This window comes from Rhincodon typus, chromosome 14 (assembly GCF_021869965.1).
Source record: "Rhincodon typus isolate 14 chromosome 14, sRhiTyp1.1, whole genome shotgun sequence".
Lineage (NCBI taxonomy): Eukaryota > Metazoa > Chordata > Chondrichthyes > Orectolobiformes > Rhincodontidae > Rhincodon > Rhincodon typus.
Window position 1 is genome coordinate 18,681,151 of NC_063345.1, and position 26,592 is coordinate 18,707,742.

The 26,592-nt window shown below is 40.9% G+C and overlaps 1 protein-coding gene across 1 annotated transcript in view; it reads right to left on the reverse strand.

Moving 5' to 3' along the window:
- Positions 1 to 3,590: 3,590 nt before the first annotated feature.
- Positions 3,591 to 26,592, reverse strand: part of LOC109920345 (cytokine receptor common subunit gamma-like) — a 40,727-nt gene continuing 17,725 nt past the window's right edge. The window contains exons 5-7 of the mRNA XM_048605235.1: positions 21,414 to 21,501; positions 15,674 to 15,713; positions 3,591 to 4,132 (exon numbers count right to left, since the gene is read on the reverse strand). Coding sequence (XP_048461192.1) covers positions 4,049 to 4,132; positions 15,674 to 15,713; positions 21,414 to 21,501 — 212 coding nt within the window. The 3' untranslated portion in view covers positions 3,591 to 4,048. The remainder of the gene's footprint in view (positions 4,133 to 15,673; positions 15,714 to 21,413; positions 21,502 to 26,592) is intronic.

Genomic DNA, 26,592 nt, shown 5'->3' on the forward strand with positions numbered 1-26,592 from the left:
GCCTTTCTGCTCCTATGATGCTGCTTGGCCTGCTGTGTTCATCCAGCTCTGCACCTTGTTGTCTTGGATTCTCCAGCATCTGCAGTTCCAACTACCACTGGAAGAATAACTCATTGTTGTCTAATTTGATGTGTTCTTGGATAAAGATGTTGTCGAGATTTTGTTGATGGCTTTTACTTTTGAATGGTGGCTAAGAGACTATTCTGATCAGGAACCTCAGCAGGCTGTAAGGGTGGAGAGTTTCCATGTTGGTCAGGGGGACATTGAGTACCTGATGATCTGATGCCTGACAGTCAACATCCATAAAGTCTGCTCATGTCCCTCCTCCCCCTCCTCCCACATTAAAATGCTTTCTCAAGCGGCATCTTCTGTTCCATTTCACACTGTATTAAAGATCACAAAGCGGATCTTGTGCCAGGAATTATTTTATACATTCTGACTGTGAGCTCAAGCTCTCAAAGACCAACCCCAAACACACTTGGGCATACTTCCAGCCAGATTGCGATAGCAGAGGTTCTTCACAATTGCCCGACCCACATCCTTTAAAGTAATTTATATCCTGGTACCCTTCTGCAGCTAAGTGCTTGCTCTTCATGGAGTGATCTGACTAGACCAAATTTGGGAAACAGACACTGTTTTCAGCATAAGGCTTTGTAACATCAGGAAAGAGCAGATAATGGCACAGTGATCACATCACTGGGCTTGTAATCCAGACACCCTGACTGACATCCTTGAGATGTGGCCTCGAATCCCACCACAGTTGCTACTGGGATTTAAATTCAATTAATAAATCTGCAATTGAGAACTGGTCTCAGTACTGGTCACCATGAAACCATTGCCAATTGTCATAAAAATCCACCTTTAGGAAAGGGTTCTTACTCACACTTACCCAATGTGATTGCAGACCCACAACAAATTAGTTGGCTCTTAACTACCTTTTGAAATGGTCTAGCATGCCTCACAGCTCAAAAGCAATTGGGGATGAGGAACAAATACACAGTCCACATCCCATGAAAGGATAAATAAAAGTTGCTTGCTTCTGGGGCTCACATCCTTTTAAGATGGTGTTGCAGAGAACTGCATGAGACCCAGCCCACACAATGGCAGCCCCCCCACATGCCACCGTGCCCCCGCCCCCACACCCCAGGAGAATAATTGATTTTTATATTGCTATCTCCCTCCACCCAAAACATATCATGTAGATGCCCCAAATGGATATTTCCCCAGAGCTGTTCAAGCTGCTTTGCTATACATTCCTCACAGTTTCAGCTGAAACCAATTGTTTACATTCCTCGCTGGTTTAAATTCACTCCACAGGCAGTTACACCTCAAAAATTAGACAACTCTAATTTCAAGAAGCCATATCTTTGCCATTTGTGACCATTTCCACTCCACATTACTCCCAGTGTCCCAGTCAGTTGGCAAATCCAAAATCTGACTTCCATCTAGATTTTTACATGGAGCATTAAGCAATCAATCAGACCTGACTTATAGTGTTTACGGTCTCTGGCAGCTGACGCAAATCCTTCAAAATCCTTATTTTTATCTCCTTCTTAGGTTTCACAGTTAAGATTGCTCATAGGACGGGCACAGTTCCGATGTTAGCCTTTTTTAAAAAGTACAGTACAGATGAAACAAAATCACAGCCTCTGAACCAGAGGTAAAAGGGGGAAAATTGATCTAAACCAGCAACACAAAATGGGCTGGTAGTGAATTAGCAGCTGACATTTCAATACTTCTGAAGTCCTTTCTGCTGAAGTTCACAAAACAATAGTTCAAATAAAAGCAAAATGCAACTGGACGTGCTGGAAATCTGAAACTTTAGAAAGTTATAGAGAAACTCAGCTGGGCTGGCGGCATCTGTGGAGAGAGAAATGTATTGAGTCCATTATGACTCCTCAGAACTGAAGAATCGTTCAAACTTTCTTTGGAAGCATGGTCCCTAAATTTTGCCTCTTTTACTTGGTTTGAAATTCACAATCTTGGCAGTGTTTTCATGAGTGGAAAATTAAAATTGACGTGATGTTTCTGAACAGTTTTCTGCTTCACTCTTTCGCTCTGCTGACGTGGATTGTTTTCACCCCCAAAACAATTTATCCTCTTAAACTTCGCTCAAAAGAAGTTTGTTTACTGAAGTTTTGAAAGTAGGGTGAATGGTGGTTAGCAGCAAAGGCTAAGCAAGTTTAGAACCAAAACCTTGTTGCAATCTTGTTTTTCCATCATGACATGCTTTGTCAACAAACAGGAAACCTCAAAAATAGTCTGATTAGACTTCATTTTTGCAGTCGCACTAAATTTTCACCACAGGTTTTGTGCATCTTATCCTACTTCCATCAGATTGTGTTAACTGGACTTGTTTAAAAGTAGCAGCTCAGAGTAAAAGTAGTTTACTGATTTACCCCTTGAACTAAATTAGATGTTTAAAGGAATTACTACCTTCACCCTATTTCCCCTTATTTTATTCTTTTGAAATGCAAGGGTTTAGAACCATTTTTTTGGAGCAGGCATTATTTGTGACACTCCTCTTGCTCTGATACCTTAAGGATCTGCGCAGTTATGTTGGAGATTGGTCAACATTATCCATAACCCCTTGTCACCCATTCGTACTGTCCATCCCAGGAACAGAATAACAATAAGGTATTGCACTAAATACCTCCCATCAGCCTGTTACTGGACATCAATTAGAAAGGTTGTAAACTATTACTATAATGGGACGGCCAGTAAATTTCTCTTTAAATGACGCCAGAAAACCAAAGCAATTTACAGTCGCTGCCACCTACTGGTCAGGCAAATAAATCACTTGATAAAATAATGAGTCTTGGGTGTTGGGTTTATCCATTTGAATTGTGTTTCTTGTCAGGCTCGTGAGAATTTGGATTAAATCAGGAAGCTTAACTGCAATGCAACACCTACTGCCATGTGAGGAATTAATTAACAGGCAAGACATAAAGACATTGATCTGAGTGCAGTGTATTATTCTGAAGAAGCCATACCAGACTCGAAAGATTAACTCTGTTTCTGTCTCCCCAGATGTCGCCAGACCTGCTGAGTTTTGCCAGCATTGTGTGCGTTTCTTCAGATTTCCAGCATCTGCAGTATTTTACTTTTAATTGGACTGAATGCATCCTGCTCAAATAGAAAATAACGGGAGAGGTACATGTGACCTTGGGCTCATCAAAGCGAGTGGAACCTGGGATTAAATATAACTATGAGTGACATTAGTAATGGAATTACCTAACCACTCATTTGGCTAAAGGCTGTTTGAAATTCAGTGCGCGAGGGCCCAAACACTATTCCTGCAGAATTTCATAAACATTGAAAGTGGGAGAAATAAGGAAGTTAATCGAGAAGCAATGATTACCTGACATCAAAACTCTTATAGCTTACAGGATGAAGGGAAAACTGAATGATGTACAGAGATCTACAGCAGTCTGGGAAAATAGGAGTGAGAGTGGGAGATAGATGGATGAGCTCTTATTCTAAATACAATGCGCATGCTGGAAGAACCAGGGATTGATTGTGCTTCAAGTAGACTTAACAATGAAAGAAAAATAGCCAAAAACACATCAAGGAAATAAAGAGAAAAGAATTGGGTATTGGTTTTTTTATTAGCTGATTAGGTATATTAAAACATCTATCTTTAATTACATTCTTACTATTGTTATAAAATAAACTATTTGTGAACATCATTTATGACACATGATACTATTGTGCAAGCTAGCTTGTAGAGGACAAGGCTTTTGAAATTTAAATTAGCTGTTTGATTTGGGTAAAATCACTCTAGTTTTAATTAGACAATAATCTATTCATTTATCTAAGTTATATTTTATACTGCTGGGCCTTGGTAATGGCACTCTTCACAAGCAGTGCTAAAAATACACAGTAAATTATAATCAGTGTGTGACTGTGATTGGTGAGATGAACAATATCATTGTTTTGAGAATGATGCCGACTTCCTTTCCAGTTACTGCTGTTCTTCAATCAAAACAATATTCCTCTACAATAGAAACTGATGAGACGTAATGTTGCTCCACCTTAATAAAAGAATTCATTTATTTTCCTTTAGAAACAGAGCGAAGCTATTTGCTGTATGGGAAGTGCTCACTTTTGACAATTTTCTTTCATAGAATCCCTGCGAAAAATGGCATAAAATGTATTATTTTAAATTAAACCATAAGACCATACGACTATAAGAAATAGGGAGAGGAGAAGACTGTTTGGACCCTCAAATCTGCTCCACCATTCAATAGGATCATGGTTGATCTGAAATTCCTCATATGCACTTTCCTGTGTTTTTCCCCGCAGCCCTTGATTTCCATACTGGTCAAGAATCTATCTATCTCAGCCTTAAATATACGTAAGGACTCTGTCCCCACCGCTCTCTGCGGTAAGGAATTCAGAGATTCACAACCCTATGAGATGAAATTCCTCCTCATCTCAGTCTTAAATTGGCACCCCTTTATACTGAGACTATGCTGTCTGGTCCTAGACTCTCCCATTAGGGGAAACATCTTCTCAACATGTATCCCATCGAGCCCCTTAAGATCACCTCTCATTGCTCTAAACTCCAGTGAGTATAGTCCCAACATGTTTAGTCTTTGCTCATAAAACAATCCCTCCATACCAGGGATCATCCTAATGAACCTTCTCTGAACTGCCTCCAATTAAACAATATCTTCCTGTAAATAAGGAGCCAAAACTGCTCACAATACTCTAAATGCACCTTGTACAATTGCAGTAAGACTTCCTTACTCTTATTCTCCAACTCTCTTGAAATTAGGGTCAACATTCCACTAGGTTTCCTGATTACTTGCTGCACCTGTGAGCTAGCTTTCTGTGTTTCATACAAGTCTCCCCAAGTCCCTTGGTGTTGCAGATTTCTATAGTTTCTTTCCATTTAAATAATATTCTGTTCTTTTGTTCTCCCTTCCAAAATGAACAACTTTACATTTTCCCACATTATGTTCCATTTGCCAACCTTTTACCATTTACTTAACCTCTCAATATCTCTTTGTAAACTTGATCAATTTTACAACTTGAGATTCTGGTCAACCACAAGATCACAATGGCTGAATAGAAGCATTTCTCCTTCATGTTGTTGGAGAGTTAGATGTCATTTGGAGTACAATTTCCTACATTTTCTGAACTTTAGCAAAGAATTTCTTTATGACTGATTAGAGGCATCTGGGAATATACAATGATGATCTCCCTGGTAGTTACATGATTCAACCAAGAGTGGTTGTTATTTTGAAGTTGTCATCAAGTTTCAGTATTACTAAGATGAAGAAATGTTCTAATGTGCTGAAGTAGGAAGTAATTGGATTCCAGTTAGAAAGCAGCAACATTTTTTATTCTCTGGGTTGCTGCGACGATCCTGCCTGTTAATAGAATTAGCTCACTTCCTGTTGCAATAGTTAAGGAGAAAGAGCAAACATCATTGAATTTAAGTTCCAGGCTGGATAGGCTGGGACATTTTTCACTGGAGCATAGGAGGTTGTGGGGTGACCTTGTCGGGGTTTGTAAAATCATGAGGGTCATAGATAAAATGAATAGCAAAGGTCTTTCCCTCGTTGGGGGAGCTCAAAACTAGGGGACCTTTTTTATGATGAGAGGAGAAAGATTTAAAAAGGACACTGGGGACAACTTTTTTTTACAGAGTGGTTCATGTGTAGTGTGAATTTCCAGAAGAATTGATAGATGCAGGTACTTTTGGAACATTTAAAAGACATTTGGATAAGTACATGAATAGAAAAGTTTTGGACGGACATGGGCCAAATGCAGGCAAATGGGATTAGTTTAGTTTGGGAACATGGTCAGGATGGATTAGTTGGACCAAACAATCTCTTTTCATGCTGTATGACTCAATGACTCTATAAGTAGATGTGAGTATGACACAGGGAATACCTAACTATATTGACTCCACTTTTCTCTAGGAGTTACCAAAGTAAGATAAATATAATTTCACAATGAGTAAGTAAATGTACCAAAGGCATGATCCACATGAATTTTTTGGTGGAGTAAATGGGGAGTAATTTTCCACTGGCAGAAGTGTGAGTAACCAAAGGGCAAAAATGTAAAAGGAGTGAAGAAGGCACTCAGTTGAGTGCATCCATCAGCCAAATTGTGCAAACTTAACATTCTTGCAACAATGCAGTTCTTCCCTGAGCTTTTCTTTACCAAATAGTTGGAAAAAAAATCCTTATATAAACCATATCCAACAACATGTTCTGAAAACTCTAGACAGTTCTGACAATTCCGCCACAGCAGCAGAGGCAGTCCACAATGTTATAAAATGCAAAAATGCTCTAAATGGATCAAGCAAAATCAATTCTCCCTATCTCCTGTACTTAACAGATCTTGCAAAGTTCATTTTTATTATCATTTGGGCAATGGAGTAGAAACAATCTGATTTAAACCATGGCAATTTTGTAAACAGTTGTTTGCAGTTTTAAAAAAATCAAACTACTGAAATGCTTTGTGAGTTGTACTTCCAATGTTGGCTTATTCAAGTACTGAGGGAGTATTCCAGAAAGAATGGCACTATCTGTGTGAGCAGTTTTGCCCACAGACTGTCTTTTGATTGGTTTTCCAATTGAGACTAATTGTTGTGGGCTCAGGAGGAGCCAGCATATTAACAACCACTTGATTAGACCCTCGGCTGCTGACCACAGCCTTAGCTACGTGCATTATAGCAGAAACATCCAGCCTATGAAAGGAATCTTGCTCTCGCTCTCACCCATCTGTGCGGAGAAGTAAGAGAAAATCCCTAGTCAGCTCTCTTCCTCCACTTTTTCTCTAAGTTGTTCTCTCTGTAGTTACATTACTGTAGGGTTTCCCTGCCTCCTCCTTTAACCAAAAAAAAAGACAGACAGACAGGCTGTTAGAAAGTTTATTTGTGGCTTAGAAACAGCAGACCCTCAGTAGTGTGCATCATCTTGACCCAAAAAGATGGCAAAGGCTTTGGGAAAGCTTGTGATTTGTAAGGCATGTAAGATGTGGGAGGGTTTGGATCCACAAGCTATCCAGGACAGTCATGAATTGCTGGGCAGTAGCAGTCCTTGAACAATATGTGGCTGATTGGAGCAGTGACTCTCTCCACTGCACACCATTCAAGGGAAAGGAGGTTTCTGCGACAGTCTTATCACAGAGCGGTCACTCCACATGATGGGCAGGAAAGGAGGAGTGTAGAGATGGCAGGAGAATGGGTGACCATTCGCCAAAAGGAAAAGAGATAGCAGAGTCAGGAAACCAAGGATTCCCTGGAGCTGTTGAACTGGTATGAAATTTTAGATGCCTATTTAGCGAGCAACTCAACTGACTCAGAGGTGGATAATGCGAGGGAAGATCACAGGACCATGGTGCCTGAGGGTCCTGTGGGAAAAGAGAGAGGGAGATAGGCAGATTAGAAAGGTGGTCGTAGGGTGGTTCAATAGTTTGAGGGATAGATAGTCTAGCTTGCAGCTGAGATTGTGAGTCCTCAATAGTCCATTGCTTCCTGGGTGCAAGGATTTGGGCCATATCAGAATGGCTGAATGAGCTTCTGGAAAGGGAGGGTGAACAACCAGTGGTTGTGGCTCATGTGGAACCAACATAGGGAGGGACAGCTTGAAGGACATACAGGAGCAGTTTCTGGATTTAGGGAGTAGGTTGAAATACAGGATACAAATCTCAGAAATACTACCTGTTTCACGAGATTCACCATTTAGGCAAAGACCAGAAAGATTAATACATATCTTGCAGGAGGAGTTTAGATTTTTGGGACATTGGGCTCACTTTTGGAAAAGGAGAAAGCTGTTCAGAAGAGATGGGCTTCACTTGAGCAAAAGTGGAACTAATTCCCTGGCTGAAAGGGTAAATACTGTAGTGGGGGTGGATTTAAACTTGTAATGCAGGGGAAGTGGGTTAACTAACGGGCTTAGTTTTGGAAGTCCCAGTGAGGGCAAAAGAGAGAAGATGGGGAACAGGGAAAAGAAAGTGAGGGATGACTTGAGTGTTGACAGTGAACAAGAAATGGTCATTTTCCAATGGGCAAGAAAGAGACAAGGACAGGGTTAAATTGTATGTATGTAAATGCACTGAGTATCGTAAACAAAATTGGGGAACTAGAAGCAAACATTGCTCTGCTGTATGTGGCATAGTAGCATTGACAGAATGGTGGCTCAAGGCACATCAGAACAGGTCTGGATATAAGGTTTTTAGTAGAAATAGCATGGGTACAAAGGGAGGAGGTATAGCAGACTTGATCAAAGACAGTATCATTGTCCTTGAAAGAGATGCAGTTCCTGAATTAGAATCTATATGGTTGGATGTGAGAAACAGAAGGGAGCAGTGACTTAGTTGTGTATTTATTATAGACCTCCAAATAGTGGGGAGGAAGTAGAAGAGACCATTTGTAGGCAGATTATGGAAACAGGGCAAGTAGGTATGTGATGGTTGATGATTTTGATTACGCTAGAGTAAACTGGTACAAAGGTAAAGTGTGGGAGACAAAAGGGGAGAAATTCCTGCAATGTGTGAAGGAGAACTTTCTGGAACAGTCCATTTCCAGTTCTATCAGGAGGAAGCTATACTGGATCTGTTCTCAGTAAATGAGGCAATCCAAGTGGAGAATGTCAGAGTTGGGAGTATTTGGGAAACAGCAATCATAATATATTAAGTTGGAAAAGGATAAAAATCAGCCAACGATTGAAATCCCAGAGTGAAAAAGAGCAGATATTAGGGGTCTAAAAGTTGGACGGGATTTGTAACACACTTTGGTGGATAAAGGAGTTGGTGAAAAATGAAATGAATAGGATGCAAGGTAGGTACATGCCATTGAAAAATAAGTCTGAAGCTAGAGTAGCCTGGATGACTGAGGATATTGATGAGAATATAAGGCAGAAAAAGGAGGCATATGATGTACACTGGAACAGTAATAGCAATGGAAACCAGGAAGAGTATCTCAAATGTAGAAGAGAGGCTAAGGCCGGAAAATGGAAAGCTAAGAGGAAACATGAGGAAAGGATGGCAGAATGTGCTAAAACAAATAGTAACATGTTCTTCAAACACATTAACAGTAAAAGATTAGTGAAGGATAGAGAGGGACCCATAAAGAACAAGCAGGTGTAGCTGTTCACTTAAGCAAAGGGTGTGGCAAAGGTATTAAATGGTACTTTGCTTCTGTCTTAACCAAATTAGAAGATGATAACAATGACCCAGTTAAAAACATGGGTGGTTCGGCAACAGTATAGTGATAGATAAAGAAGAGGTGCTTAAAAAGGCTGGCAGCACTCCAGGTAGAGAAGTTGCCAGGCCCAGGTGGGATGCATCCTAGATTGCTAAGAGAGGTAAGGGAGTAAATCGTGAAGCAATTGACAGAAATTTTCCAGGCCTCACTGTGTGCAGGACTGGCCCCAGGGGACTGGAGGATTGCAAATCTGATGCCATTGTTTAAGAAACGGGCAAAGGATAACCCAGGAAATTACAGACCTGTCAACGTGACATCATAAGGACATAAGAACTAGGAGCAGGAGTAGGCCATCTGGCCCCTCGAGCCTGCCCCGCCATTTAATAAGATCATGGCTGATCTTTTTGAGACTCAGCTCCACTTAGCCGCCCACTCACCATAATCCTTAATTCCTTTACTGTTCAAAAATTTATCTAACTTTGCCTTAAACACATTCAGCGAGGTAGCTTCAACTGCTTCACCGGGCAGGGAATTCCACAGATTCACAACCCTTTGGGTGAAGAAGTTCCTCCAGACCTCAGTTCTACATCTGCTTCCCTTTATTTTGAGGCGATGCACTCTAGTCCTAGTTTCACCTGCTAGTGGAAACAACCTCCCTGCCTCCACCTTATCTATTCCCTTCATAATCTTATATGTTTCTATAAGATCTCCCCTCATTCTTCTGAATTCCAATGAGTATAATCCCAGTCTACTCAGTCTCTCCTCATAATCTAACCCTCTCAACTCTGGAATCAACCGAGTGAATCTCCTCTGCACCCCCTCCACTGCTAGTGTATCCCTTGTCAACTAAGGAGACCAAAACTGCACACGGTACTCCAGGTGTGGCCTCACCAGGACCCTATACAGCTGCAGCATAGCCTCCCTGTTTTTAAACTCCATCCCTCGAGCAATGGCAGACAAAATTCCATTTGCCTTTTTAATTACCTGCTGCGCCTGCAATCCTACTTTTAGCGATTCATGCACAAGGACACCCAAGTCCCTCTGCACAGCAGCGTGCTGCAAATTTTTACCATTTAAAACATAGTCCATTTTGCTGTTATTCCTACCAAAGTGGATGACCTCACACTTATCAACATTGTACTCCATCTGCCAGACCTTTGCCCACTCACTTAGACTATCTATATCCCTCTGCAGACTTTCAGTGTCTTCTGCACACTTTGCTCTACCACTCACCTTAGTGTCATCTGCAAATTTTGACACACCACACTTAGTCCCCAACTCCAAATCATCTACGTAAATTGTAAACAATTGCGATCCCAACACTGATCCCTGAGGCACACCACTAGCCACTGACCGCCAACCAGAAAAACACCCATTTACCCCTACTCTTTGCTTTCTACTGGTCAACCAATCCTCTATCCATGCCAATACATTACCTGTAATACCGTGCAACTTTATCTTATGTAGCAGCCTTTGGTGTGGCACCTTGTCAAATGCCTTCTGGAAATCCAGATACACCACATCCCCCACAGGTTCCCCATTGTCCACCATGCAAGTAATGTCCTCAAAGACTTCCACCAAATTAGTTAAACATGACCTATCCTTCATGAACCCATGCTGGGTGTTCCCAATGGGACAATTTATATCCAGATGTCTTGCTATTTCTTCCTTAATGATAGATTCAAGCATTTTTCCCACTAACGAAGTTAAGCTAACTGGCCCATAGTTACCTGCTTTTTGTCTACTTCCTTTTTTAAACAGTGGCATCACATTGGCTGTTTTCCAATCTGCGGGAACCACCCCAGAGTCCAGTGAATTTTGGTAAATAATTACTAGTGCATTTGCTATTTCCCCCATCACCCCTTTTAGTACCCTGGGATGCATTTCATCAGGGCCAGGAGACTTGTCTACCTTTAGCCCCATTAGCTTGCCCAGCACTGCCTCCTTCGTGATAATGATAGTTTCTAGGTCCTCACCTGCTATAACCTTCTTGCCATTAGTTTTCGGCATGTTATTTGTGTCTTCCACTGTGAAGACCGACACGAAATAACTGTTTAATGTCTCGGCTATTTCCTCATTCCCAGTTATTAAATTGGCCTTCTCATCCTCTAAAGGACCAATGTTTACCTTCGCCACTTTTTTACGATTTAATTATTTATAGAAACTTTTGCTGCCTGTTTTTATATTCTGAGCTAGTTTACTCTCATAATCTATCCTACTTTTCTTTATAACTTTTTTTGTGGCTTTCTGTTGGCCTTTAAAGATTTCCCAGTCTACTAGTTTCCCACTACTCTTTGTTTTTTTGTATGTGTTTTTTTTTCAATCTGATACTTTCCTTTATTTCCTTAGACATCCATGACTGGCTCTCTCTTTTCCTACAGTTCTTCCGTATCACTGGAATATACTTCTGCTGAGCACTGTGAAAAATCGTTTTGAAAGTCCTCCACTGTTCCTCAATTGATCCACCATAAAGTTTTTGCTCCCATTCTACCTTAGCTCCCTCATTCCTTCACAGTCTCCTTTGTTTAAGCACAGGACATAGGTACTGGATTTAACCTTCTCACGTTCCATCTGTATTTTAAATTCGACCATACTGTGATCGCTCCTTCCGAGAGGATCCCTAACTGTGAGATCATTAATTATTCCTGTCTCATTACACAGGACTAGATCTAGGATAGCTTGCTCCCTCGTAGGTTCCATTACATATTGTTCAAGGAAATTATCGCAGATGCGTTCTATGAACCCCTCCTCAAGGCTGCCATGACCGACCTGGTTTGACCAATCGATACGTAGATTAAAATCCCCCATGATAATTGCTGTACCATTTTTACATGCATTAGCTATTTCTATGTTTATTGCCCGCCCCAACACGATGTCATTATTTGGTGGCCTATAGACCACACCTATCAGTGACTTCTTCTCCCTGCTATTCCTAATTTCCACCCAAATGGATTCAATGTTTTGTTCAGTAGAACCTATATCATCTCTCACTACCACCCTGATATCATCCTTAAAAATCAGAACAACACCACCTTCCTGTCTGTCCTTCCCAACAGTTTGATACCCCTGGATATTTAACTCCCAGTCATGACCATCCTGTAACCATGTCTCTGTAATGGCCACTAAATCATACCCACTTGCCATGATTTGCACCGTCAACTCTTCCACCTTGTTTCGAATGCTCCGAGCATTCAGATAAAGTGCACTTATGCCAGTTTTTGCACCTTCTTTTTGGGTCCTATTACCTCCATTACTAACAACTCCTGAGTTCTCCTTCCCTTTAACTTTTTTCCTAATTTTCAATGGAGTTGAAGCTTCCTCGTCACCTGCTAACCTGCTGCTTTGCCTTACGTTAATTGTTATTATCCCTCTACGCTCACTTCTCCCTTCCCCCCTACTTACTAGTTTAAAGTCCTATTAACCACTCTATTTACCCTTTTCGCCAGAACACTGGACCCGGCCCTGTTCAGGTGGAGTCCATCCCAGCGGTATAGATCCCTCCCGTCCCAGAACTGATGGCAGTGCCCCATGTAAAGGAAACCCTCTTTCCCACACCACTCTTTTAGCCACGTGTTTACTTCCCTGATCCTCGCCTCCCTGTGCCAATTTGCACGTGGCTCGGGCAGCAATCCAAAGATTATGACCCTTGAAGACCTGTTTTTTAATTTCGTTCCTAGCTTTTCATAATCCCGAAACAGGTCCTTTTTCCTAGTCCTGCCTGTGTTGTTTGGTACCTACATGGGCCACAACAACTGGATCCTCCCCCTCCCTCTCTAATATCCTCTCAAGCGGGTCAGAGATGTCTCGTACCCTGGCACCAGGCAGGCAACACACCATACGGGATTCTCTATCCTGCTCGCAGAGGATACTGTCTATCCCCCCGGTAGAGAGGTGGAGGCAGATTCTATAAGAGAATCCAAGAGAGAGATGGATATATATTTTAAAGTTGTAAGGAGAAAGGGATAGAGAATAGGACTAGCAGATTCGCTCTTTCAGAAGCCAGCAGAGACACGATGGACTGAATGGTCTCCTTGTGTAATGTATTATTCTATGATTCTATAATTGTCTGCAAATGTCCCATTAAAAGGAAAAGGGGAGAAACCACCTTCTGTGGCACCGAAAGGGAGAATCCTCAATTAGTGAGTGTTAGATTGAGAATCAGTGTAGCCGTGACCTCATCATCATTAGAAAATAATTGGAAGGAGTAGATATAAAGCCAAAAGAAGACTACTCAATTCTGTCTGTGATCCAGACTGATGCCAGAATTGTGCTTCACTAACTTTTTGTTCCTTTCCCACCTGTGATAGGCCCTAGGAAGCCCATGGGGAATCATTAATTAATCTCCTCATGGAGCTTTTCACATATGAATTCCTTTGGTAACAAGCAATGGCCTGTCTAGCTGGAACTCATCAACTGAGTTCTTTTTAAGCAGACCTCGAGACCCTCTTGTGGCACAATGGTAATGTCACTACACTGGACCGGGATGCCCAGGTTCAAGTCCCACCTGCTCCAGAGGTGTGTAATAACATCTCTAAACAGAGATGATTAGGAAAAATAGGTTAAATTTTAAAAAGCAGATGAAGGGGCCCTCTTGTGGTGCAGTGGTAGTGTCCCTACACCTGAACCGAAAGGCAAAGAAAAAATAGAGGGAACTAGGGAGGGCTGTCTTGCGACACAAAGGTAGTGTCTCTACCCCTGGACCAGTAAGGCACTATGGGAATTAAAGAAACAAAAAAATGCAGACTCAGGGGCCCTCTTGTGAAACAGCGATAGTGTCCCTTCCCCTGGACTGAGAGGCCTGGGTTCAACTCCCACCCGCACTTGAGGTGTGTCATAACATCTCTCAACAGGTTGATTAGAAAATAGGTTAAATTTAAAATAAAGCAGACTCAGGGATGGGTCTGTAGGGCTGTCTGTTCCAGGCTGAGACACCTACATATGCCACAATTAGTGGCTCCTCTTGTTTTTTTCCTTTATTCATTAACAGGATGAAAGCATCTCTGGCTGAGCAGCATTTATTGCCCAACTTTAACTGCAGTTAAATTAATTGCTCAATTAATCAAATTTTCATTGACCACATTGCTGTGGGTTTAGAGTCACATGTAGGCCAGATAAGGGTGGCAGTTTTCTTCCCTATGGGACATTAGTGAACCAGATGGGTTTTTCCTCCCAACCATTAACAGTGGACTCATAGTCATCATTAGATTCTTAATTCCAGATATTTTTATTGAATTCAAATTCCTCCATCTGCTGCAGGGGGATTTGAACCCAGGTTCCCCAAAACATTATCTGGGTCTCTGGATTAACAGTCTAGCAATAATACCACTAGGCCATCACTTCCCACATTTTGGTGCTTAGCAATAAACAATATTCCTTTCCAATCAAGCTTCCTGAGTTATTACACCACATTAATATTTGTGACTTGTCTTGTCTCTTTGTATGTCTGTTTGTACATAAATAGGAATTTTAAAAAAGAGCTGAGTTTAAGTTATGGAGTTATAAATTAGCAATTCAACTTGTCAACTTTTTGCCATTGGTTAAGAAACAATTTATTTCCAAAAGGTAGTTATGTACTGGAGCAAAATCACTGGTGTGCATAATCTTTTAACATGCATCACTCAGTTAGGTAGAATTGGGCAATTTAGTGGTTTAATCAAATTTTTGTGTATGTGAGAAATCCAAGAAAATGGAGTCTTAATTTTTAGTGCACTACCCCTGTGAGTTAATAACCTTTTAAAAAAAATTCCAGCATCCAGATTCACTTCTTCACCAAAAAGTAACCAGCTCTTCTATTCGCTAATTGTTACCAATGTTTGCTTCAACCTGTCCATTAGTTTTGGAGAAATCTTATTAGCAGACTAACAGATGGGCAAAAACATTACCACCATTAACCTTCACTGGCACAAATAATAATGGAGAAAATACACATAGGCAGGGCTAATCTTTTATGATCTGGAATACATTGTCAAAAATGGAGTTGTTTGCAACTTTTCAAAGGGAATTGGATACAAATGTAAAGAGGAAAAATTCATAGAATCCCTACAGTGTGGAAGCAGGCCATTCACCCCATTGAGTTCACACTAACCCTCCCACCCAGACCTATCCTTGTAACCCTACATTCCCCATTGCTAATCCACCTTACCTATGCACTAGGGGTAATTTAGCATGGCCAATCCACCTAACTTGCACATCTTTGGACTATGGGAGGAAACCAGAGCACCCAGAGGAAACCCACACAGACATAAGAAGAATGCGCAAACTCCACACAGACAGTCATTCAAGGATGGAATTGAACCTGGGTCCAAGGCATTGGGAGGCAGCAGCGCTAACTGAGCCACGATGACACCCTATTTGCAAGTAAAGAGTGTGGAATAATTGCATGAGTTACAGACAAGTAATCACCTACTTCTTTGTGTTATGATTTTATATTATCAGAATAGTTTTCCTTATTTAAGAAGACAGAGACTGTATTCAGTGTTTTTAAAGGAATAAACAAAGATATTTTACCTTTAAAGGTTTCCATTGATTATCAGAGGGACGATATTTTCTGTAAGGAAATTTTGTCCAAACAAATCTGGTTAAAACATTTTACAGCAAAGCAAACCAAACTCCTTTGTATCACATTTAAGTTTGTTGAAGATTTTTGGAGGTATTTGCATTAAAAGGTGGACAGTAATTAACATATTTATTGACTACAATCATAGCATCCATTCTTGTTATAGCATCTTGCCAGTTAACCAAGAAAACAATTATTGGTCAACACAGCAAGTTTTGTGTAATGTGTTTAATTGCAGTTAGATTTGGTTTTAAAAAATTGTAATGTAATCATTTGCACAATTTATTGAAACAACAGATCCAATTTTAGACATAAAACAGAATTGCTGGAAAAACTCAGAACTGAAGAAGGGTCACTGGACCGAAATATTATCTTTGTTTTTTCTACAGAGATGCTGTCAGACTTGCCAAGTTTTTCCAGCAATTTCTGTTTTTGTTTGATTTCCAGCATCCACAGCTCTTTTTTTCCTGATTTTAGACATGCCCACTTGAAAAAAAAACAGGTTGGGAAGTACACAAACAGTGAAGGAAACCAAGACAGGAGTATAGAAAGTCAGAGTTAGAGAGGAACAGTGAGAAAGACAGATCTACTAAATTCAATATTGTCTTCTTCTTGAGTTGTCTCCCTGAGGTTGATCCCGCATTGCTGCAATCTCTATCTTGATTAGGTCAAGGAGGCAGGTTCCAAATCTATCTCAGCCAAAATAGGGGTCAAATTCCATGCTATTGGCATCAATCTGACCCACACTAGTCATTCAGCTCTGAGTCAAGTTGCACTCCTTATGCATGATGCAGCCTGGAGTTATGGAAAGTGATGGTAGAGGCTCCAATTTCTGTCTAACACATGCCTGACCAGGAATCTCTCCAAATTTTACTACATGTCATTGGTGAATAATTAATACCTAACCTGCTTCTCCATCCAATGAATATACTTTCCAAGACCGTCAAGTCTTAAAGCTGGTCTTGAACGTAGAGTGTCTGGCTCAGAGGATGGAATGCTACTCATTGCACCATTAGATTTCCCAATTAAATATCTATGATGATTAAAAAGGCTTAGGATAGTACTTTTAGAAATAAAATCAAAAAAAAGCTGGAAATATGGGCTTCATCAGCATCTGTAAAGAGAAAAGACAGTTTGATATTCTGGTTGGAAAGAAGTTGCATTTGTATCATATCTCTGAAACCATCAGGAAATTACAAGCAATTTTGCACCATCAATTTTGAAATACAATCATTGGTTATTATGTTATGAAAACCAACGTGTGCACAAGACACCATAAACGGACATAAATGAATGGCTAATCTATTTAGGTGGGATTGGTTGAATGTTGGTCAAATGGTCAAAAGTGAATTTCCCTTTAAATAATATCATTTGAGTAAACTGACAGGTTGTTAGTTTAATGCGTCTTTTCTCTTTGTAGGCATGTTGGGAGATATTTCTTGTATAGGTAGTACTTGAACCCAAACTTGTGGCCCAGAGGTAGGGCCTGTTCCATAAGAGGCCGTTTTGTCTTAGTAAGTGTTGTCAGACTTTCTTGTTTAGCGATCAATTTTCTTTGTGTCAGAGGATTTGCAGTTTTTTTTTCCCCAGAGAATAGGCATTACTGGTGCTTCTGCTAAATCACTTGGAATTAATGTGTAATGGACTTCAGAATTCATCACTTTGTGATTACATTAGACTGAATATTACAGACCCCTGGAGTTGGATGGCAGTTGAGAAGTGGGGCAGATATAAAATGGACACTGATGCTATGCTCATTGCCTGCAGGTGTTTTACCCCTGTGAGGGGAGGAGCTAAGTGGCCAACTATCCATGAACCAATTAATGGCCACTTAAGAGCTTCCACTCACTGCCATTGTGACTTCATCTGAGGCAGGGAGTGCACTGCCCAAGTGTCCAGGTTTCCAGGTCAAAACTGGCCGGGCTAGTGGGATGTGACTGCTGATTGGCACCTTGCTCCCATTAGATGATTGCCCACTCCCCCAAACCCACAACCACCACCAGCATTCTCCTGCACCCCCATCCCGTTACCTTTAACTCCCACACTGATGACTCGGGGATCCCATACACCCTCACCTGGCCCTGGCAAGACCACAGATTCACCTGGAAGTCCAAGTTCCAGGATCCTCGACTTTAACACTGCATGCAATCCCAGCTGTAGCCACCACTCCCAATGGCACTCCCAATGGCAATGGGTCAAGAGATTGGCTAGCCATTTGCTTGGCCAACAGCACTCAGATTCAGAATTTCTTCTCCATTGGAGTTAAAAGATCACACAAAGTTGATTAATGACCAGGCAGCCATAGAAATCAAACTAACCAAGTACAGGAAGGTACTTAGTCAGGATCCTGGGATCCCAACCTACCCTGAACTTAAATACAGCTCTTAAAGCTTTAACTTCTTGGTGGTATTGTCTTTGGTTGGCTCTCTCAGGAGGTCTTGTGTGGCTTATGGCCCTATCAAATTACGTTGCAAGATTATTTGACTAAGGATTCATGTAAAATGTTCTCTTAACTGCACTGTCCATGGATTGTCGTTCAAGTTCATTCATAGGTTGTGGGCGTCACTGGCTGGGCCAGTAGTTATTGCCCATCCCTAGTTACCCTTGAGAAAGTGGTGGTCAACTGCCTTCTTGAATCGCTACTGTATATTTGCTCTAGGTAGACCAACAAGACATACAGGGAGAGAGTTCCAGAATTTTGACTGAGTGACACTGAAGGAACCATGGTATATTTCCAAGGCAGGATGCAAAATGGCTTGGAAGGGAAGTTGTGGGTGGTGATATTCCCATGTATCTGATGCCTTTGTTCTCATAGATGGTGGAAGGCATTGGTTTGGAAGCTATTGTCTAAGGCTTCTTGGTGAATTTCTACAGGGCATGGTGTAGATAGTACACACTGCTGCTACTGAATGTCGGTGGTGGATGGAATGAATGATTTTTTTTTGTGGATGTAGTGCCAATCAAGTGGACTGTTTTGACTTTGAAAGCATCAAACTTCTTAAGTGTCATTTGACAATTAGACATAAAGATATATAGACCAGTTTATTATATAGTCAGTTTGGGTTGAGGTCCGGAACAAGAAAGGGGCAGTTACTTAGTTGGGGGTTTTTTACAGACCCCCTAATAGTTGCAGAGAAGTGGAGGAGCGGATTGGGAGGCAGATACTGGAAAGGTGCAGAAGTCACAGGGTTGTAGTCATGGGTGACTTCAACTTTCCAAATATTGATTGGAAACATTTTAGTTGTAATAGTTTAGATGGAGCGGATTTTGTCCAGTGCGTTCAGGAAGGATTCCTGACACAGTACGTAGATAGACCAACACGAGGAGAGGCCACTTTGGATTTGGTGCTTGGCAATGAACCGGGCCAAGTGTTAGACCTGTTGGTAGGAGAGCATTTTGGCGGTAGCGATCATAACTCTGTTACCTTTACAATAGTAATGGAAAAGGATAGGTACATACAGCAGGGTATGGTTTATAATTGGAGGAAGGGTAATTACAATTCTGTTAGGCAAGAACTGGATAACATAAAATGGGAACAGATGCTGTCAGGGAAGAGCACTATTGAAATGTGGAGATTGTTCAAGGAATGCATACTGCGTGTGCTCGATATGTTTGTCCCTAGCAGGCAGGGAAGATGCGGTCGAGTGAGGGAGCCTTGGTTCTCAAGAGAGGTCGAACGACTGGTTAAGAGGAAGAAGGATGCTTGTGTAAAGTTTAGGAAACAAGGAACGGAACAGGCTCTAGAGGGATACAAGTTATCCAGGAAGGAGCTGAAGAAAGGGCTTAGGAGGGCATGAGCAAACCTTGGCAAAGAGGATCAAGGAAAACTCCAAGGCTTTTTACATGTACGTGAGGAATAAGAAAATGACCAGAGAAAGGGTAGGGCCGATCAAAGATTGTAAAAGGAATTTCTGCACGGAGCCTAAAGAGATAGGAGAGGTCCTCAATGAATACTTTTCGTTGGTATTCACAACTGAAAGGGACCTAGTTGTAGAGAAGGACAGTGTGAAACAGGCTGGTAGGCTACAAGAGGTCAAAGTTAGTAAGGAAGATGTGCTAGGAATTTTGAGGAACTTGAAGATAGATAAGTCCCCTGGGCTGGATGGGATTTATCCAAGGATTCTTTGGGAAGCGAGGGAAGAGATCGCAGGGCCTTTGGCGATGATCTTTTCATCCTCACTGTCCACAGGTATAGTGTCGGAAGATTGGAGATTGGCAAATGTCATTCCCTTGTTCAAGAAAGGAAATAGGGATAACCCCGGAAATTACAGGCCAGTTAGTCTTACATCAGTGTGGGCAAATTATTGGAAAGGGCTCTGAGAGACAGGATTTATGATCACTTGGAAAGGCACAGTTTGATTCGTGATAGTCAGCATAGATTTGTGAGGGGTAGATCATGCCTCACAAACCTTATTGAATTCTTTGAAGAGGTGACCAAACACATGGATGAAGGTAGAGTACTGGATGTGGTATACATGGATTTAAGTAAGGCATTTGATAAGGTTCCCCACGGTAGGCTCATGCAGAAGGTAAGGAGGCATGGGATAGGGGGAAATGCGGCAGATTGGATTCAGAATTGGCTGACCCTTAGAAGACAAAGGGTGGTAGCGGACAGAAAATATTAAATATGGTGCTCAGTTACGAGTGGTGTACCACAAGGATATGTTCTGGGTTCTCTTCTATTTGTGATTTTTGTAAATGATTTGGATGAAGGAGTGGAAGGGTGGATCAGTAAGTTTGCGGACGATACGAAGGTGGGTCGCATTATGGACAGTGTGGAGGGCTGTTCTCGGTTACAAAGGGACGTTGATAGGATGCAGAGCTGGGCTGAGAAGTGGCAGATAGAGTTTAACCCTGAAAAGTGTGAGGTGATTCATTTTGGAAGGACAAACTTGAAGGCAGAATACAGGGTTAACGAAAAGATTCTTGGCAGTGTGGAAGAGCAGAGGGATCTTGAGGTTCATGTTCACAGTTCCCTGAAACTGCCACCCAGGTGGATAGACTTGTTAAGAAGGTGTATGGTGTGTTAGATTTCATTAATAGAGGGATTGAGTTCAAGAGCCGTGAAGTTATGCTCCAGCTATACAAAACCCTGGTTCGGCCACATCTGGAGTATTGTGTCCAGTTCTGGTCGCCTCATTACAGGAAAGATGTGGATGTGTTGGAAAAGTTGCAGAGGAAATTTACCAGGATGTTGCCTGGAATGGAGGGAAGGTCTTATGAGGAAAGGTTGAGAGAGCTAGGGCTTTTCTCTTTAGAATGACGAAGGATGAGAGGTGACTTGATAGAGGTGTACAAAATGATCAGAGGTATAGATAGAGTAGACAGCCAGAGACTTTTTCCTAGGGAGGAGGTAGCTATTACGAGGGGGCATAGTTTTAAAGTGAGTGGAGGTAGATATAGGTGAGACGTCAGAGGTAGGTTCTTTACTCAGAGAGTGGTTGGGGCGTGGAATGCATTGCTGGAGAGGGTAGTGGAGTCGGCCTCATTAGGGTTATTTAAGCGGCTATTAGATAGGCATATGGATGATAGTATAAGGTAGGGGTGGAGGGTAGATAGACCTTAGGATTAGGATAAAAGGATAAAAGGCACAACATCATGGGCCAAAGGGCCTGTACTGTGCTGTACTGTTCTATGTTCTATACAGTTCATGTAGCCATAACAACAAAATCAAAACAGACTTGTCCTCACCTTTTAAATTTCAGCAGACTCAACACAATTATCAACAAGCCCAAAGCTATCAAAAAGACCAACAGAAAATATTTTCCACGTGATTTCGCTGAAAAACAAAATTTTTTTTTTCTTTAGCATCTTTATTTTATGCTTTAATCTCCCCCAAAAGAGTTACTTTTGAAGATCAGTTCCACAGTTATTCTTGTGTACATCAATAGGCAATTCAAACAAAGGGTTACACAAAGTAAATCTATTCTCCACATTCATCCACTTTACAGTTGGAAGTTAGTGGACCAGACTTGTTTCCCCAACCTGGTATCATTTCCATAAGGACAACATTAAATCCTGCCTGAGATCAGTTATTACAAAACAGAGCAGGACTGAACCAGGAACTCTTTTCACTTCACTCTTATGCCAGAACCTTTGCCAGTTAAGCCATCAGGAAAGCACCATTGTTTAGTTACATACAAAAAGTACTTTGCCAAGTTCGTAGTATTCAGAATCAAGTTCTTCCTTGTATGATTTTGTAGGCGGAGAGGGTTGTCAATATTTTATTCTGGTGCTCAGCAATGCGAACAGAGTAGTCAGAAATACAAGCAGACTGACCAAATAGACACGTGCAGTTCAAAGGGCTAAACTGAACGCAGAATCCCTGAAAATGACTATAATCAAATGTTGAGGCTACAGTTAATAATTCTGTTAGTTCATGTGCCAACCTTATTTTGCAAGGTCATCACAGATGCCCTTAGATCAGATGGCAGATTGGGCATCTCTACAAACTCAAGTACAGAAAAGGTAGATCTCCATGCATTTGGAAACTGTGACAACGTAGGTCACATTTGTCCCTGTATTGCGACATAAAGTGTAACATGCTCTGGTTGAGCTGCTTTAAAATTTTGGCTTTCATAGCAATCAGCAATGCAAACTTTGGTCTTCTGCCCCAGTCTGCTTTGGGAAAAGGAACCTCCATGAAACCTGCATATGTCATATATCCTATGTCTATTGATATAGAGGCATGTATGTTGACTCCAAGACATGGAATTTCACTGGGGCTGTTTGACCAGCTTGGCAACTCTCCAACGAAACATCTGCTTGGGAATTCATATCAGGAACCCTACTGGCATCATGGTTGGAAGTAAACAAATTAGCATATTTTAAAAAAGTTCATCAAAATCCATGGACCTAAAGAAAGAAAATCAACAGTTTAAAATCGCCAGGATGCGTCCAAAAAGCTCTTCAAAATTTTATACTTCACATTCACGAAAACAGTCCCATATCAAGATAAAAACAGAAGTTGCTGGAAAAGCTCAGCAGGTCTGACAGCATCTGTGAAGAAAAAATCAGTTAACTTTTTGGATTTTTTCTTCACAGATACTGCCAGACCTGCTGAACTTTTCCAGCAACTTCTGTTTTTGTTCCTGATTTACAGCATCCGCAGTTCTTTCGGTTTTTACCCATATCAAGCTGTTCTCTGAAGCTCTCTCCTTAGATACTCTGCAGTATTCTCCTCCCTTTCTTTAAAATGTAATGAAACTCGTGTCTGCTACAGACCAGATATTCCTATGTCCCATACCCATTGGAAAAGGGAGCAATTTATTGTCAGACAGTAATCCAATGTGATTCTATCTGTACCCCTCCTAGTGCAAAATTTTCACAATCAGACTGGATATAAAATATTAAGTAGAAAGGAAGAAAAAATGATTTTCCGCAAACAACACAACCAACTGTGGTCAAAAAGCATGTTATTTATTTTTTAGACTTGTACTGTGGGTCACTGTGTTATAGATACTATAGATAACACTAGGCCTGGCAGTTGGAAAAGAACAAAAGGCACTCTAGACAAAGAATAATTAATTGGACGAAGGCCAACTTCAATGATGTGAGGCAGATCTAGCCCAGATAGGTCTGAATTAAAGATTGACAGACAAAACTGTAACTGAATAATGGGGAGATCGAAACGTCAGCCTTCATGGTCCTCTGATGCTGCTTGGCCTGCTGTGTTCATCCAGCTCTACACCTTGTTATCACTGAATAATGGGCTGTCTTTAAAGAGGAGCTAGGTCTGATAGAGTCAAGATAAACTTCCACAAGCAAAAAAGGCAGGGCCACCAAGCCCAAAACTCTCTGAATGATCAAAAATAAAGCAGAAAAGAGTACATATGGCAGATGTCTGGTGAATAATACAATGAGAATCATGTTTATTATAGAAGGCTCAAGGGAGAATTAGAAAAACAAATGAAAGAAGCAGAAAGTGTGAGAAGAGAATGATAATGAATGTAAAAGAGAATCCAAAAATCCTGTATTGATGTGTAAATCATAAAATGAAGAGAAAAGGATAAGTTGGGCGCAGTAGGGGCCTAAAAAGAAACTTAGATGTGGAGGCAGGGGTTCTGGCTGAGGTGCTTTACATCTATGTTGGGAAGAAAATGCTGCCCAAATCATAGTCATAGAAGGGACAGCTGAGAAACTTGATGGATTGAAGTTAGCAAAGAGGTGTTAACAGGCTAGCTGTACTTAAAGTTGATAAACTACCAGGACAGAATTAAATGTATCTAAGGATACTAAAGGAAGATTGGAAATGACAGAGGTACAGGCAGTAATATTCCAAACATCATGTAAAGGGGTACCACCAGACGACTGGAGAATCCCTGTGAACTATCTTGACTTTTTGATTTCTTACTCAACTGATGGGATTGCTATTGTTTCCTTTCAGTGATCTTCTATAGATTCACTAGATGGAATTCTCTCTCTCTTTTAGGCAAAATATAGGTAACCAACTTAATGTTCTCAATGATCCTTAAGAGAAACTCAGGGCCCTTCCCAGCCCTTCTCCTTGGGCTTCTAAACATTCAAAGACTCCTTTCCAGCCTAAAGACTTCGACAAACTAAAATCTGCCCTACTTCTGGTCACGTTCTTTTAAACTGAAAACCTGATCATGGCTTCTAACATGTATCTTTTTTGTGGATTACAAAAGCTCAAGGCAACAATATACAGCAATTGTCTCAACAGGCACATTTGTTGAGTTATTTTGCTAAAATCACATGATTTCTTGGAAAGTTGTGTTCCTAATGACTCCTAGGTACAATCTTCACAGAACTGAAAATTAAAATCCATTTTCCCTCTTTTTTGAATCCAAGTTTATAAATAATATTACATTATAAACCTTCATCATGCCTCCCTTTTGAAGAAAAAGGTATTTTGATCAACATATTTTATTATTAACATCATTCATAGTTACAGTTAATATCCTGTATGGTTGCAGCATTAAACTCTAAGACAGTCTCAATGTCATGGAATCTCTTAAAAAAAACAGAGGAGTTGTGGTCCACTTAAATCACAGTCTCAGCAGAATTGTTGGATATGTACTCTTCAAAGTGTCCCAGTGTCTATACCGAGCTCAGAGTCTCTTTTCCCTGAACATTTCTGTTGACACTCAGTTAATTTCTGGGGCAAAAAATAACTGACTACTCATTTAAAGCTTTTCTCATCCTCCTGTAAACCAGCACACCAATGCTAACATCACTGGCATCACCAGTCTTTTAATATTTAGATGCTGCTAAAACTGCTGTAGTAGTTAGCTCAGCTTTCAAATTTTTAAAAGCAATCAATCATTCTTTTGTCCATTCAAAATTCTTGCCTTCATTTTAATAAACTTGTCAAAGGAGCCATAACAGTGTGAAATTTGGAATGCATGTGGAATGGGGAAGGTGGTGGCATTGTGGTAATGCCACTGGACTAGCAATCCAGGCCCCAACTTAATGATCTGGAGACATAAGTTCAAGATCAATAATCAAATCTGACCTTAATGAAAAAAAAACTACAATAAAAAGCTAGTCCCATAGCAGCCATTATCATAAAAACCCATTTGGTTCCCTACTGCTCCTTAAGGAAGGAAATCTGTCATTCTCATCTAGTTTGGCCTACGTGACTCCAGATCCATAAAATATGGTTGATCCCTAACTGTTCTCAGGGTTGTAAATATTGCCCTATCCAGTGAGGCCCACATCCTATGAACAAATCAAAAATCTCCACACATTCCAATATATCATAGAATTTCATCTCAGGCATGGGGAATCCAAGATAGCTGATGTTTTTGTTGCTCTAGGTGCTACTTGGCTTTAAAGAAGGCATATGGTATGTTGGCCTTATTGTGAGAGGTTTTGAGTACAGGAGCAGGGATGTGTTGTTGCAGTTATACAGGGCCTTGGTGAGGCCACATCTAGAATATTGTGTGCGGTTTTCGTCTCCTTTTCAGAGGAAGAATGCTCTCGCTCTCGAGTGCAATGAAAGTTTACCAGGCTGATCCCGGGGATGGTGGGACTGATGTATGAGGAGAGATTGACTAGGTTAGGATTGTTTTCTCTGGAGTTCAAATGGACGGTTGGGGGGGAATCTCATAGAGACTTATAAAATTCTAACAGGGCTGGGCAGGGTAAATCCAGGGAGGATGTTCCTGATGGTAAGTGTGCCCTGAACTAGGGGTCACAGTATGGGGATTCAGGGTAGACAATTTAGGACGGAGATGAGGAGACATTTCTTCACCCAAAGAGTGGTGAGCCTGTGGAATGCATTACCACAGGAAATAGTTGATGCCAAAACGTTGAATGTATTCAAGAGGCAGTTAGATACTGCACTCGGGGCAAATAGGATCAAAGGTTATGAGGAAAAAGCAGAATTAGGCTATTGAGTTGAATGATCAGCCAGGATCATGACGAATGGCAGAGCAGGCTCGAAGGGCCGAATGGCCTCTTCCTGCTCCCATCTTCTATGTTTCTATATTTGTCACACAGTGTGACCCAAATAAGTCATGTTTGCTTTGGCAAATTCACTTTTAGACAAATTTATGACCAAAATGACTCTTTGTAACTGATTAAACAGCTCATTCAAGTTATGCCAATGTTCTCTCAAATTTGGCCAACACAACCAAACCACTGATGTATGCAACAAATGTTATACAATTTTTTAATGATCTTGTTGATTAAGTGCTGAAAAGTTTCTGGTGCATTTTTCAATCCAACTGGCATGACTTTACATTGATATAGTGCAAGAGCTTACAAAACCTTTAGTTCTTTGGCTGTGACAGTCAATAGAATTTTGCAACAGCCTTTTAACAAGTCAATTCTTACAACTAATCATTTTTGTCCAATTCTCTCATTACCAATATAAAAATCATGGATTCGGATACAAATCTGCTTT